The sequence below is a fragment of the Carettochelys insculpta genome, chromosome 2 (genome assembly GCF_033958435.1).
Source record: "Carettochelys insculpta isolate YL-2023 chromosome 2, ASM3395843v1, whole genome shotgun sequence".
Classification (NCBI taxonomy): Eukaryota; Metazoa; Chordata; order Testudines; family Carettochelyidae; genus Carettochelys; species Carettochelys insculpta.
In genome coordinates this window covers 231774753-231787293 of record NC_134138.1, presented here as the reverse complement: position 1 = coordinate 231787293, position 12541 = coordinate 231774753, and the positions used below count along the sequence as shown (strand labels likewise).

The following is a 12541-nucleotide window of genomic DNA, read 5'->3' as shown; positions in this document are numbered from 1 at the left end:
TATATTTAATTAAAATCTGAACAATCAGCTCTTACAAAGAAGACCTTTGATTCAGCTATTAATTGGTACCTGTTGGAGTCTGTAGTTTTAGTAAAACACTTTGACAGCAGTTAATTCTTTTATATGTCATTTGCAAGCCTATTCACAAATGGTGGGCTAAATTCTTTTCTGTTATAGCTGCACTGAATTTAGTCCATTGGTACGTTTTCCTAAAGTAAATACTGTACATTTTTCCTGAGGTAGCCAATATAACTAAGGCTATGTCTAGATTGGAGGGTTCTCTTGGGAGCCCGGAGGTCTCCCAACAGAAGCCTGCTGCTCCAGGAGTCTCCTGCCGATGTCTCAGTCATCCTCATTCCACATGGGAAAAAGGGATATTTCGGCAGAGGGGGTTTCCCCAACATTTGTCCCGTGTACAAGTTCCAAATATCAGGAAAGCCTCTCCCAACAAAACTGTTGGCGGGAGATATGCAAATGTGTTGCACAATTTGCGTATCTTTTGCCAGCAAATCTCTTCAATCTAGTCATAGCCTAAAACAAAGATTAATTATTTAAAACAGCATATTGTTCAGTTTACTCTGATTTATAACATTTTAGAGATTGCATACAATGCATTACAAATCACTGGGGTTGTCTGGTATAAACTGAAAGCAGAAGTTAGGTTTGAAACCCCAAGAATATCTTAATTTCGGTTTCTGCTGGTAGCCATGCTCAAGTTAAAGTTTGTGAGCTGATTATTAAATCCTGTGAGGAAAGCAACTCAGTGTGTCTTGTAGGAGCCTATTTTAATGCGTGGATTATATTGAAAATATCCTTTCCAGAATTTGGGTCCCAATAGTGTAGGTTGACTCAGCTCCATTGCAGGACCTGGCCCGTATACTTAAGGCCAGGTCTGCACTAGGGGAGAAAGTCTATGTAAGATGCACAACAACTTCTACATGAATTTTGTAACTGGATTTGACACACTGTACATCGATTTTCTGTATCATCCCCACAGTGGGAGGTTGATGGGAGAAACTCTCCCGTTGACTTCCCTTGCTCCCCATGACTGTGAGAAGTATCAGGATCAATGGGGGTACCCTCAGAGTTTCAATTCAGTGTGTCTTTACTAGACCCACTAAATCAAACTCCGGAAGATTGACTTGTGAAGTGTTGACCCTCCAGTAAGTATAGACGGGCCCTTTGTAATAGGGTTGTTATATCTGACAGGATAGATGGTAGCCATTGAGTGAGTAGGTAGTCTGAGGAGCAGAGCACAAGGAACCTCCCATTTGTGTTCCCACCACCACTCTAACAAGTTCCAGCCAGAAGTATCCCATCCACAGGGTGAAATGGGATGGCTTCCTCAAGCCCTACGCTTCTGGGAGGCCCACGATGGCAGCCCCAACCATGCTATGTCTAGGATGGGCCTTGGGGAATTATGTGGCCATATGCAGGTCAGCAGCAGTGGTGGCCCCCGACACTCACCACGCGTGCGGCGGGTGCTGGAGGGCCCAGCAGCCTGCTCTGCTCCACTCCATCCTATCGTGCCATCCGCTCCTGGCTGGCTGCATGTGGCCTGCAGTTTGTTACCTGCTGCATGTGGCTTCTCAGCCGTGGCAGGAAGTAGCGTGCTCCGGTGCTCCACTTCCTGCCACCACACAGGAGGAGGCACAGTGGGCTGGGAGGGCAGTAGGGCAGGGCGAAGCAAAGCGCAGCAGGCTGCTGGGTCCTTTGGCTCTCGCTGCCTGCATGGTGGTGGGACAAACCCCGTTGCTGCTGTGCCAGGCCCCTGGAATCTGAGCCATGTTGCTCGGGGTGTGGTGGCAGAGCAGGGGGAGGGCTTGGGTGAAGGGCAGAGCAGTGTGAGGCCTGCGGTGTTGGGGGGTGGTTTGCCCTAGGCCCTGTGCCCCCTTCAGGATGACCCTGGTTCAAGGTATAACTGTGCAAGCCCATGAAGAGCAGTGAAGAGATGGGGTCATGCCCCAACCCCTTCCTCCCCCAGAGACAGGGTTGGCCACCAGCACAAAGAGGAGCATATAGTGAAGGAGTGTAGCAATGGATGTGCTCCCTTGTGTTCTGGAGAGCTCTGCGTTATATTTGCCTGGTCAGGCCTATAAGCAAGTCTAAAGGCTAGTTATAAAGAGGTTTTGAGCACCCACCAGTGCAAATGAATTCAATGGGAATTGTTGGTGCTCTCCACCTGTCAGGCTTTGTGTAGAGTAGAGCGATCAGTCGACAGACGTTACTGTTGGAAGATTTCTTCCTCCCAAGACCCAGGGACTTCCTCCCTCAGACTCTGATGTGTGTGGTGGTCCCATTCCTCTGCAGTTTGTTACAGCCATCAGCACCACGCTGCTGTAGAGGGTTTTCCATGTGGGAGACGTAGACACAGTTGTGGTCGCATTTGCTATCTTGGGGTTCCTAAACTGCAGCGGGAAGTATCGAGGGGACCCAAATTGTGGGCATCAGAACTTTGATGTGGGTCTTGGGACAGTGGCTGTGTGGGCCTCAGTCCATGGAGGAGGTGGGAGGGCTATAAACCCAAGAGAGAGTGGGACCCCCAGTGGTATCACTTTCAGGATCCCCTCCTGCCACAGGTTCAGGACCCCTGTTGGGGCTTGGTCGGGGCTGGGACCAGGGGAGGTATGGAGGTGATGGGGCTGCAATGGGGTCTGGCCTGGCAGGAGGAGCAGGAGGGTCTGGGGGGCAGAGGGGTGGGCATTGCCCTCAGCCATTGCAGAAGGTCCAGGATGCCCTCCTGGATGGCCAGTGGGCACAGGGCAGAGGGGACAGAGGCAGGTGGGCCATCATGTCCCACCAGATGCCAATGGTAGTGTCAAAGTGAGACATTAGTTGGTCCTAGGCTTGCGACCGCCATGCCCTGTTGTCCCACAGCTGCCATTCCATGAGGTCAGTCATCCTCTGGAAGGTAGCATTGTGGTCCATCTGGAGGTCCTTCTGGACTCAGCAATGGCCTGTTTGGCTGCAGGTCTGCCCTGCTGGTGAGGTGAGGCCGGCTCGCCCTGGCAGTGAGGTGGGGCTGGCCCCGCCCTTGGATGGTGCAGGTCCAGCTGTAAGGAAGACAAGGAGAGAGGATGGTGAGTCATTCACTCATCACAACCCTTAAGGCTCTGCCCTCCACTGTGAGCATCAACCAACACCCTTCAGGCGAAGGAATGGGAATGTCTGGGGAGCAAAGCCACGTGTGGCCCACACAATGGGCCCTGCCACATGGGGACTCTGTGATTCCTCCAGGACTGTGCTGACCACTGCAGCACCCCACCCCACCAATGAAGGGACGTGTCTGGCCACAGAGGAGTCCCCTCATGGATGACACATGAGCTGGGAGCAGCCTGGCCTCCCAGGGGCCCACATTCACACCTGCAGTTCACAGCACTGTCCGCGGGAGTGGGTGCTGCCTCTCACCTGTGGGCATGCTTGCATGCTGGGAGCCCCACTCCTGAGAGCGTTGGTGGTCAGGCTGGTGCCATTGTAGTCAGCCTGCTTCCAGCCAGGGCAGGTGCTGGCAGGGCCCCAATCCCCCAGTGCCTGGGGCTCATCCATCCTCCCGGGAGGCTGGCAGCCTGCTGATGCCTGTGCTTGTGGACTGTCTGCTGAATCAGGATAGTGCACAGTACCTTGCACATGAATCCACGTACCAGGACCATAGTGTGAGGTCCTACCCAAGCTGGTTAGGTGATGCTCGAAGCATGGCCCCATCTGGGTCTACCTCTGAGAGCCTTGAGTGTGTGGCCTGTGGGGGCACTCACCGGAGGGGCCCGTGTCTAGCTCAGGAGACATCCACATCCAGACTTATCATGAGAGTGCTGATGCTTGACCCCCAGGCCATGTCTGCCTCCAGCCCCGGCGGGTGTTGGGACTCAGAGGCCTGCTCCTCCTGCTCCTCTGGGGGGCTCCGGCTGCAGTGAGGGGGGACTCCAGTGCCGTGTCATTGGTGTAAGTTGGAGGTAATGTGTCCCTGCACTCCCAGGATGTCTTGCAGCTCCTTGTAATAGGGGCAGGTGGTATGTCCTGCCCCAGAGTGTCAGCCAGCATCCCAGGCCCAGATGTAGCCCTACCAGAGCTCCTTCACCTTCGGTGGACCTGCTCCATGCTCCCCGTGTGTGTGTGTGTGTGTGTGTGTGTGTGTGTGTGTAGGTGAGGGCATTACAGCATTTTGCCTTGGGGTCTTGGAATAGGTCCTACTTGCCCCACAGGTCCAGGAGAGCCTGCACCTCGGGCCCAGTTCAGAAGGGGGCCCGCTTCTTGGCCACTTGGACCCCTTGATCTGCTCTCGTCTGTGCCCGGGGGGTCTCAGGGTGGCTGGCTGTCTGCCATCTGGGAAAGCTCACATGAAAGAGAGGCTGCAAGGGCAAGGGGGACTGCAGATGATACCTCTGCTGCTTTCATGCTCTCAGCTTCCTGCCCAGGGTTTTCTGCGTTCCTTGTGCCTTTGAGAAGGGTCGGAGGCAGGCACCATAGAGCACTGATTGCTGTGGAAAGGTGTCCAGCATGGCATTGCATGGCGCCCTGGAGGGCTTTTCTGTTGACAGAAGGCCAATCAGAATGTCCAGACTGGCTTTCTGTCTCTGGGGAGCGGGATACGGCTGTCAACAGAAATGCTGTGTTCTGTCGATTTACTGTCAACAGAACACCTGGGAATCTGGGCACTTCCTGAGTTTTGTTGACAAAACACTAGTTTTGTCAACAAAAGCCTCCAGTGTGGACATAACCTAAGAGTCAAGTTTCGGTGCTTCAAAGTGTGGTGAATCTCAGAGATGTATAACTTGTCCATCATATACATCAGTCATTGATTATAAGTAAATGCAAGCATATGCTATGATCACAAACTGACAATTAAGTTTGCAATCTTAAAAATCCCCGTCTCATTTAGTAGGCTTGGAAAAATATGGTCTTTATTTTTTGGTCATATCAATTTATATTTTTAGCATTTTTATTTAATAATTGTTGAATTTTATGCATGGATCAGACAATGGGAATGATCAGATCATATTTATTTAATAACAGTAGGGGTGTGTCTACAGTAGGGACTAACTTCAAAGTTAACTTCAAAGTTAGACACTACTTCGAAATAGCCACCAAAGAGTCTACACACATTTTCCCTTACTTTGAAGTTAACTTTGAAGTAGGGAGCCCAACTTTGAAGTCCTTATTCCATACCTGGGAATGGAGTCGTGCCCAACTTCAAAGTTTAACTTCCAAAAAGGGGTGTGTGAGATTCTCAACTTCTAAGTGGCTTACTTCAAAGTTGTACTTAGAATTAAGTAACTTCAAAATTATTTTTGTAGTGTAAACACAGACTAGATGCTGAGAATGAAACAATTGAAGTTTTATAAGTGTTAAAACACAAATTGTCAACATCACATGTCAAAATATACAAAGTAAACAGCCTTAAAAGACACTCATAATTTTTCAAGCAGCATTCTTTTTACTTTGCCTAAATATAAATTTTGATTGTTATTGATGCAAGTATAATTTTCTCAGTTTGTATGTGCACAGTAAAACTTACGGCTATCCACATTTCCTGATGAAATCTACTCCTTCTAAACCTACATTAAACCAATGGTTATACATTTGAAAAATGGCTAGTCTTTTAGGAATTAAGCATAATTTTTTATTCAAACATCAGAACCTGGATTTAATGGATTTAATAGTCTGGATTTAATGCACCCAAGGATACTGAAGGAATTGGCAGAAGTCATTGCCGAGCCTTTGGCCATTATCTTTGAAGATTCTTGGAGATCAGGAGAGATCCCGGAAGACTGGAAAAAGGCAAACATAGTGCCCATCTTTAAAAAAGGAAGGAAGGACAATCCAGGAAACTAGAGACTGGTCAGCCTTACCTCCATCCCTGGGAAAATAATGGAGGGGATCCTCAAGGAATCCATTTTGGAGCACTTGGAAGAGAGGAAAGTGATCAAAAGCAGCCAACATGGATTCACCAAGGGCAATTCCTGCCTGACCAATCTGATTAGCTTCTATGATGAGGTAACAGGCTCCATGGACACAGGGAACTCAGTGAATGTGATATACCTTGACTTCAGCAAAGCTTTTGATATGGTCTCCCACAACATTCTTGTCTTATAAGTTAAGGAAATATGGATTGGATCCTTGGACTATAAGATGGATAGAAAGCTGGCTTGACAGTCGGGCCCAACAGGTAGTGGTCAATGGATCAATATCTGGATGGCGGTCAGTTTCAAGCGGAGTGCCGCAAGGCTCGGTTCTGGGACCAGTGTTGTTCAACCTCATTATTAATGACCTAGATGAGGGACTGAATTGCACCTTAAGCAAGTTTGCAGATGACACAAAACTAGGGGGAGAGGTAGACAGAGAATCCAGAGTGACCTGGATAAATTGGAGGACTGGGCCAAAAGAAATCTGATGCTGTTCAACGAGAAGTGTAGAGTCCTGCACCTGGGGCAGAAGAATCCCAGGAATTGTCATAGGCTAGGGACTGACTGGCTAAGCAGTTGTACAGCGGAAAGGGACAGAGGGGTTGTGGTGTATGAAAGGCTGAGTATAAGCAAACAGTGTGCCCTTGTAGCCAAGAAGGCTAATGGCATATTAGGGTACATTAGGAGGAGCATTTCGAGCAGATCTAGAGAAGTGGTTATTTCCCTCTATTTGGTACTGGTGAGCCCCTCTATTCGGCACTGGAGCAGGTTCAGCAGAGGGCAACAAAAATGATTATGGGTTTGGAGCACAAGACCTATGAGGATAGGCTGAGGTATTAGGACTTGTTTCATTTACAGAAGAGAAGACTTAGGGGTGATTTAATAGCAGCCTTCAACTTCCTGAAGGGGAGCTCTGAAGAGGAAGGTGAGAAACTGTTTTCAGTGGTGTCGGATGGCAGAACAAGGAGTAATGGTCTGAAGTTGAAGAGGGAGAGGTGTAGGTTGGATATTAGGAAAAACTGCTTCACCAGGAGGGTGGTGAAGTGCTGGAATGTGTTGCCTAGAGAGGTGGTGGATTCCCCATCCCTCGAAGTTTTTAAGTCCTGGATTGACAAGGTCCTGGCTGGGATGACTTAGTAGGGGTTGATCCTGCTTGAAGCAGGGGGTTGGACTAGATGACCTCCTGAGGTCCCTTCCAGCCCTGTGATTCTATGATTCTATTATCCTGGCTCAAAAATTCTATGCCTATAAAAGATACTGATTTTCTGTAGCTTTTGATGGAGTCTGCAAGCAGGGAATCGTACAGCAAGTCCATACACTCTGGTTTTAGTGTTCTTTTACAAATAATAAAATGTATTTAAAAAAACCTAGAATGTGTTTGTTTTTTAGATTTTATTTCATTATTAACATGAGAAAGGAATTGTAGCTATTTTTTTCATTGCCCGACAAACTGCCCAAAATAGGAACAAAATTTACAAATTGCACCAGGAAGAAAATGAAAGAACAGAACAGAAATATTATCTGACATGAAATTCAGCAGCTCTTTTATTACAGTGAGCTGTAGTATAACTTTTACCAACTTTTTAAAAAGATTATTTTGGTTTAGCCATAAGAAAAGTAGCCTGCTTTAAAAGGGCCTCTCAGATAGGTCCTCTGTTATATAAGTGTTACACTTTTTAAGTTTAGTATTGCAATTAATGTCAGTCAGAACTATTTCCTGAAATATGAACAAGAGGTTTATTTAATTTTGAGTCTTTAAGTATTTTCCTCTTCAGAATAATAAATATGCAAGACATAGGATCTCTTCTGCCTAAATGCCACATTCTATGAATACAGGAGTATATTTAAATACATTTTGTATAATTCTTAATACACTCATCGCCCGTTAAACAAGTACTTTATTTATGAGTACTCGCTTAAATGAGGGACACACATACCTCCCCTAGTTCACTCAGTGAGTGAACTCCCCCTGCTAATACGAGACTTACTCTGTCCCTCTGTCTCCAACCTGCTGCAGCCTGACCCCCACCCCGCTGGCCCTGCAGACACCAAACTGCCGAAACCTAAACCTAAACCTAAACCTAAACCCTCACACCTGAACTGCTGAAACTTAAAGCTCCCACCGGCGCCGCACAACTGAACTGCCGAAATTTAACCCCCCGCTGCCCCAGTGCACCCTGAACCGCCAAAATTTAAGCCCCCACTGACCCCGCACACTGGAACTGCCAAAATTTAATACCCCCGCACATCCCAAACCACCAAAATTTAAACCTCCCACCACTCCCATGCACCTGAACTGGTGAAACTCAAACCCCCGCCAACCCCTGTGCACCCGAACAGCCGAAACTTAAACCCACCACTGGCCCCATGCACCCGAGTCACTGCAGCCTTAACACCCCCGCTGACCCCACAGACCCAACCTGCAGCAGCCTGAACCTCCCCCACCCGCCCTCCATGGGCCCAACCCACCACCATGTTTTAACCCTCCCTACCACTCATGTCCCAAACTGCACCCCAGCCTTTAATCTCCCACAACCCCAGGCTCACTTCCCTTTCAAAAGTACCACAATCTGCTGCCACTCCGAGCACTTGGAACCAATCAGAGAATTTTACAAGTATTTTAGTGGGAATTTAGTGTCCCTCTTACAAGTTTTCGCCTATAAGCAAAAAGTTAGAAACGAGTTGTGCTCGTATAGTGAGGGATGAGTGTAATTATTCGAAAAGTAAAGCTCTGATATATTCCAGTGAATACTGCAATGAGCTTTCATGTAAAAAGTTCTCTTTTAGTTGGGATTTGAATTCATTTGGAGAGGTCTCAGCTTCCACATTCTAACAATGTCTTTGTATTTTGCAAGCTCCTCCTAGAGAACTGACAGAGGAAGAAAAACAACAGATTCTCCATTCAGAAGAATTCCTGATATTTTTTGACCGGACAATACGTGTAATTGAGCGAGCTTTGGCAGAAGATTCAGACATATTCTTTGACTATGGTGGCAGAGATGTAGAAGAGAAAGATGGGTCAGTTGTTTTTTATTTTTTTAAATAACATCACACCTAACTGTATATTGAAGACGAGCTGATAAAACTGCATCTTTTAAAAAATACTGTACACAGAAAGGTGATGAAACCTCAGAGGGAGATACATTTGGAAGTCTATAATCAGTCTGTTAAACTGAATTGTGTTGTGAAAGAACTTCATGCTTGATTGTTCCTGTTCTTTTTAAATTCTTATTGGAGCTGGTCAAAATTTTTTTGAATTGCAATATTTTGATTACATTTCAATGAAAAAAATTGAATTAAACAGTTGAATGTTTCTTATTTGTCATTTCACACTGCAGTTTAAACTTTGGAACAGATTTTTACAGCTAGTGGGGCACCTAAGTATATGGAAAAGCTCATGGAATCTTCAGAAGTGCTTACAAGCCTAACATATACTGGAGTTGAAAATCTCCAGATGTTCCTTACTGCTTTAAAACTGGCCCTTTACAGATGAGCTCCTGACAAAATCACCAATAGATATCTTTAGGACAACTTCTTCATGATGATTCTTCTTTATTATAGCTCTGTCTTTCAGACAATATAAAAAAATCAAGGTCTTTACCACCTGTGTTCATTGATATGTCATTATACGTTACGGCTACGTCTACACGTGCACCCAACTTCGAAATAGCTTATTTCGATGTTGCGACATCGAAATAGGCTATTTCGATGAATAACGTCTACACGTCCTCCAGGGCTGGCAACGTCGATGTTCAACTTCGACGTTGCTCAGCCCAACATCGAAATAGGCACAACGAGGGAACGTCTACACGGCAAAGTAGCACACATCGAAATAAGGGAGCCAGGCACAGCTGCAGACAGGGTCACGGGGCGGACTCAACAGCAAGCCGCTCCCTTAAAGGGCCCCTCCCAGACACACTTTCATTAAACAGTGCAAGATACACAGAGCCAACAACTAGTTGCAGACCCTGTATATGCAGCACGGACCCCCAGCTGCAGCAGCAGCAGCCAGAAGCCCTGGGCTAAGGGCTGCTGCCCACGGTGACCACAGAGCCCCGCAAGGGCTGGAGAGAGAGTATCTCTCAACCCCCCAGCTGATGGCCGCCATGGAGGACCCCGCTATTTCGATGTTGCGGGACGCGGATCGTCTACACGTCCCTACTTCGATGTTGAACGTCGAAGTAGGGCGCTATTGCCATCCGCTCATGGGGTTAGCGACTTCGACGTCTCGCCGCCTAACGTCGATTTCAACTTCGAAATAGCGCCCAACACGTGTAGACGTGACGGGCGCTATTTCGAAGTTACTGCCGCTACTTCGAAGTAGCGTGCACGTGTAGACGCAGCCTACAAGAGCAGGTTGTTAGAACTGAAATCTCAGCTAGTTTCCACCTGGAGTTACTTCAGTCTGCCTACAGGAGGGCTTGTCTACAAGGTCAGTGAGGCTATGTCTACACGTGAAGCCTACATCGAAATAGCTTATTTCGATGTAGCAACATCGATGAGTAACGTCTACACGTCCTCCAGGGCTGGCAACGTCGATGTTCAACTTCGACGTTGCGCGGCACCACATCGAAATAGGCGCAGCGAGGGAACGTCTACATGCCAAAGTAGCACACATGGAAATAAGGGTGCCAGGCACAGCTGCAGACAGGGTCACAGGGCGGACTCAACAGCAAGCCGCTCCCTTAAAGGGCCCCTCCCAGACACAGTTGCACTAAACAACACAAGATACACAGAGCCGACAACTGGTTGCAGACCCTGTGCCTGCAGCATGGATCCCCAGCTGCCGCAGCAGCAGCCAGAAGCCCTGGGCTAAGGGCTGCTGCCCACAGTGACCATAGAGCCCCGCAGGGGCTCGAGAGAGAGCGTCTCTCAACCCCTCAGCTGATGGTCGCCATGGCGGACCCCGCTATTTCGAAGTTGCGGGACGCGCAACGACTACACGGTCCCTACTTCGACGTTGAACGTCGAAGTAGGGCGCTATTCCTATCCCCTCATGGGGTTAGCGACTTCGACGTCTCGCCGCCTAACGTCGAAGTTAACTTCGAAATAGTGCCCGACGCGTGTAGCCGCGACGGGCGCTATTTCGAAGTTAGTGCCGCTACTTCGAAGTAGCGTGCACGTGTAGACATGGCTTGAGTGTGGCAAACCAAGGCGTGACTCTACAACACTCTAGCATGCTGTGTACTGACTGGCTGTGTGAACCTTGCTGCAATACTCTAAAAGTTCTTTAGTGCGGTCCGTCAAAATGTACTACAGAACATTTAGTGTGTGACAGGAGGGTCCACTTAGCCAGATACGGAATGGCAGGCTAGGGAATGAAAGAGTTATACAATACCTTGGCACATACTTTGTCTTTTAGTGGATAGGTGCTAAAATTCCCCCACGCACTTTTAATTGGATGCAATATTCTTCATGTACTGCCCTAAACTATTGGGTAATATTGCAGTTCACTACTGAAAAGCTGCTTCAGTCCACTCCAGAGGTTCCTGCACTCTAATGATGGGTGAAAGTGTTTTTTTCCTCGCAGAGCTTATGCAGCCAGTTAGTAAAATCTGTGAAGCATTTGGATCCATGCAAATACAAGGTCACAATCATTAAATAACTTTAAATTAATCAAGGGTGTCTTTGTTTAAAGTGCAAGAAGAATCATGAAGACACAACTCTGAACAGCTCAATCCTTTGAATTCCCCAAGCTCCTCACAGAGCCAAAACTGCGTGGGGGTAGGGGTGATGGAATCCACATCTCAACTGCCAGTCCTCAGGCAGACCACAGGGCTTTGGCTGCTGTTCCAGCCCATGGGCTAGAATGACAGCAACTGCTTGTCTGTGGAGCTGCCCAGCCACTGAATCTCTATAAGCATGAATCCAGCGCTCCCTTCCACAAGCTTGCTCTTTTTTGTGGTGTTCTGTCTGGAGCTGGTGCAGAATCCATCTCTACATTCATAGTGGGTTTGGCGGTTCTCTTCTGAGAAGAGTTAGTGCTTCTTATCAGGCTATCGTAGGGCTTTCATGACATAGAAGACCTTATTTGGATCCTTGAAGTGGGTGAATCCACAATGAACCAAAAAAAAGTAATGCGTAATGGGGGACTACGTATATAAGGCATGACCTTGGGTGGCAATACCTTATGCGGATTTGGATCTAGGGCATATTATGGTTCTAGAACTATGCAGATTTTGTAGTCATGGTAGAATGCATCATTTAGTATTGTGCAAACTGTGGCAGCACCGAGAAGTCCCAGACATGGACTAGGACGCTGCTGTGCTAGGTGCTGTACGCAACCTGGACAAAAATGGTCTCTGCACCAGAAAAGTTTACAGTTTATGTAAAAGACAAGAAACAAGAGATGGATCCAGATAGATCAGGTAGAGGAGCACCAGGAAGCAATGAGATAATACTGGTCAGTGTGATAGGCAGTAGTTACATTTTACCACTTGCCTAATAGTTGTTAAGTTTGTGGTAAGCATCATGGCAAAGGAGGGTTTTAAGAAAGGGTTTGAAGGGGAACAAGGAATTAGCTATGTGGATGTTTAAAGGGAGCTCCTGCCAGGCATAAGAGGCAGCAGGGGAGAAAAGGGGTCATTGTTGGAAGATGTAACAAGTGGGTGATGAAGGCTAGAATCATTGGACAACTGGAG

At 47.6% G+C, this 12541-nt stretch overlaps 1 protein-coding gene across 1 annotated transcript in view; it reads left to right on the top strand.

The window, feature by feature from the left end:
- DYNC1I1 (dynein cytoplasmic 1 intermediate chain 1) overlaps positions 1 to 12541 on the top strand; it is a 291917-nt gene that overhangs the window by 154018 nt on the left and 125358 nt on the right. The window contains exon 8 of the mRNA XM_074986221.1: positions 8756 to 8918. Coding sequence (XP_074842322.1) covers positions 8756 to 8918 — 163 coding nt within the window. The remainder of the gene's footprint in view (positions 1 to 8755; positions 8919 to 12541) is intronic.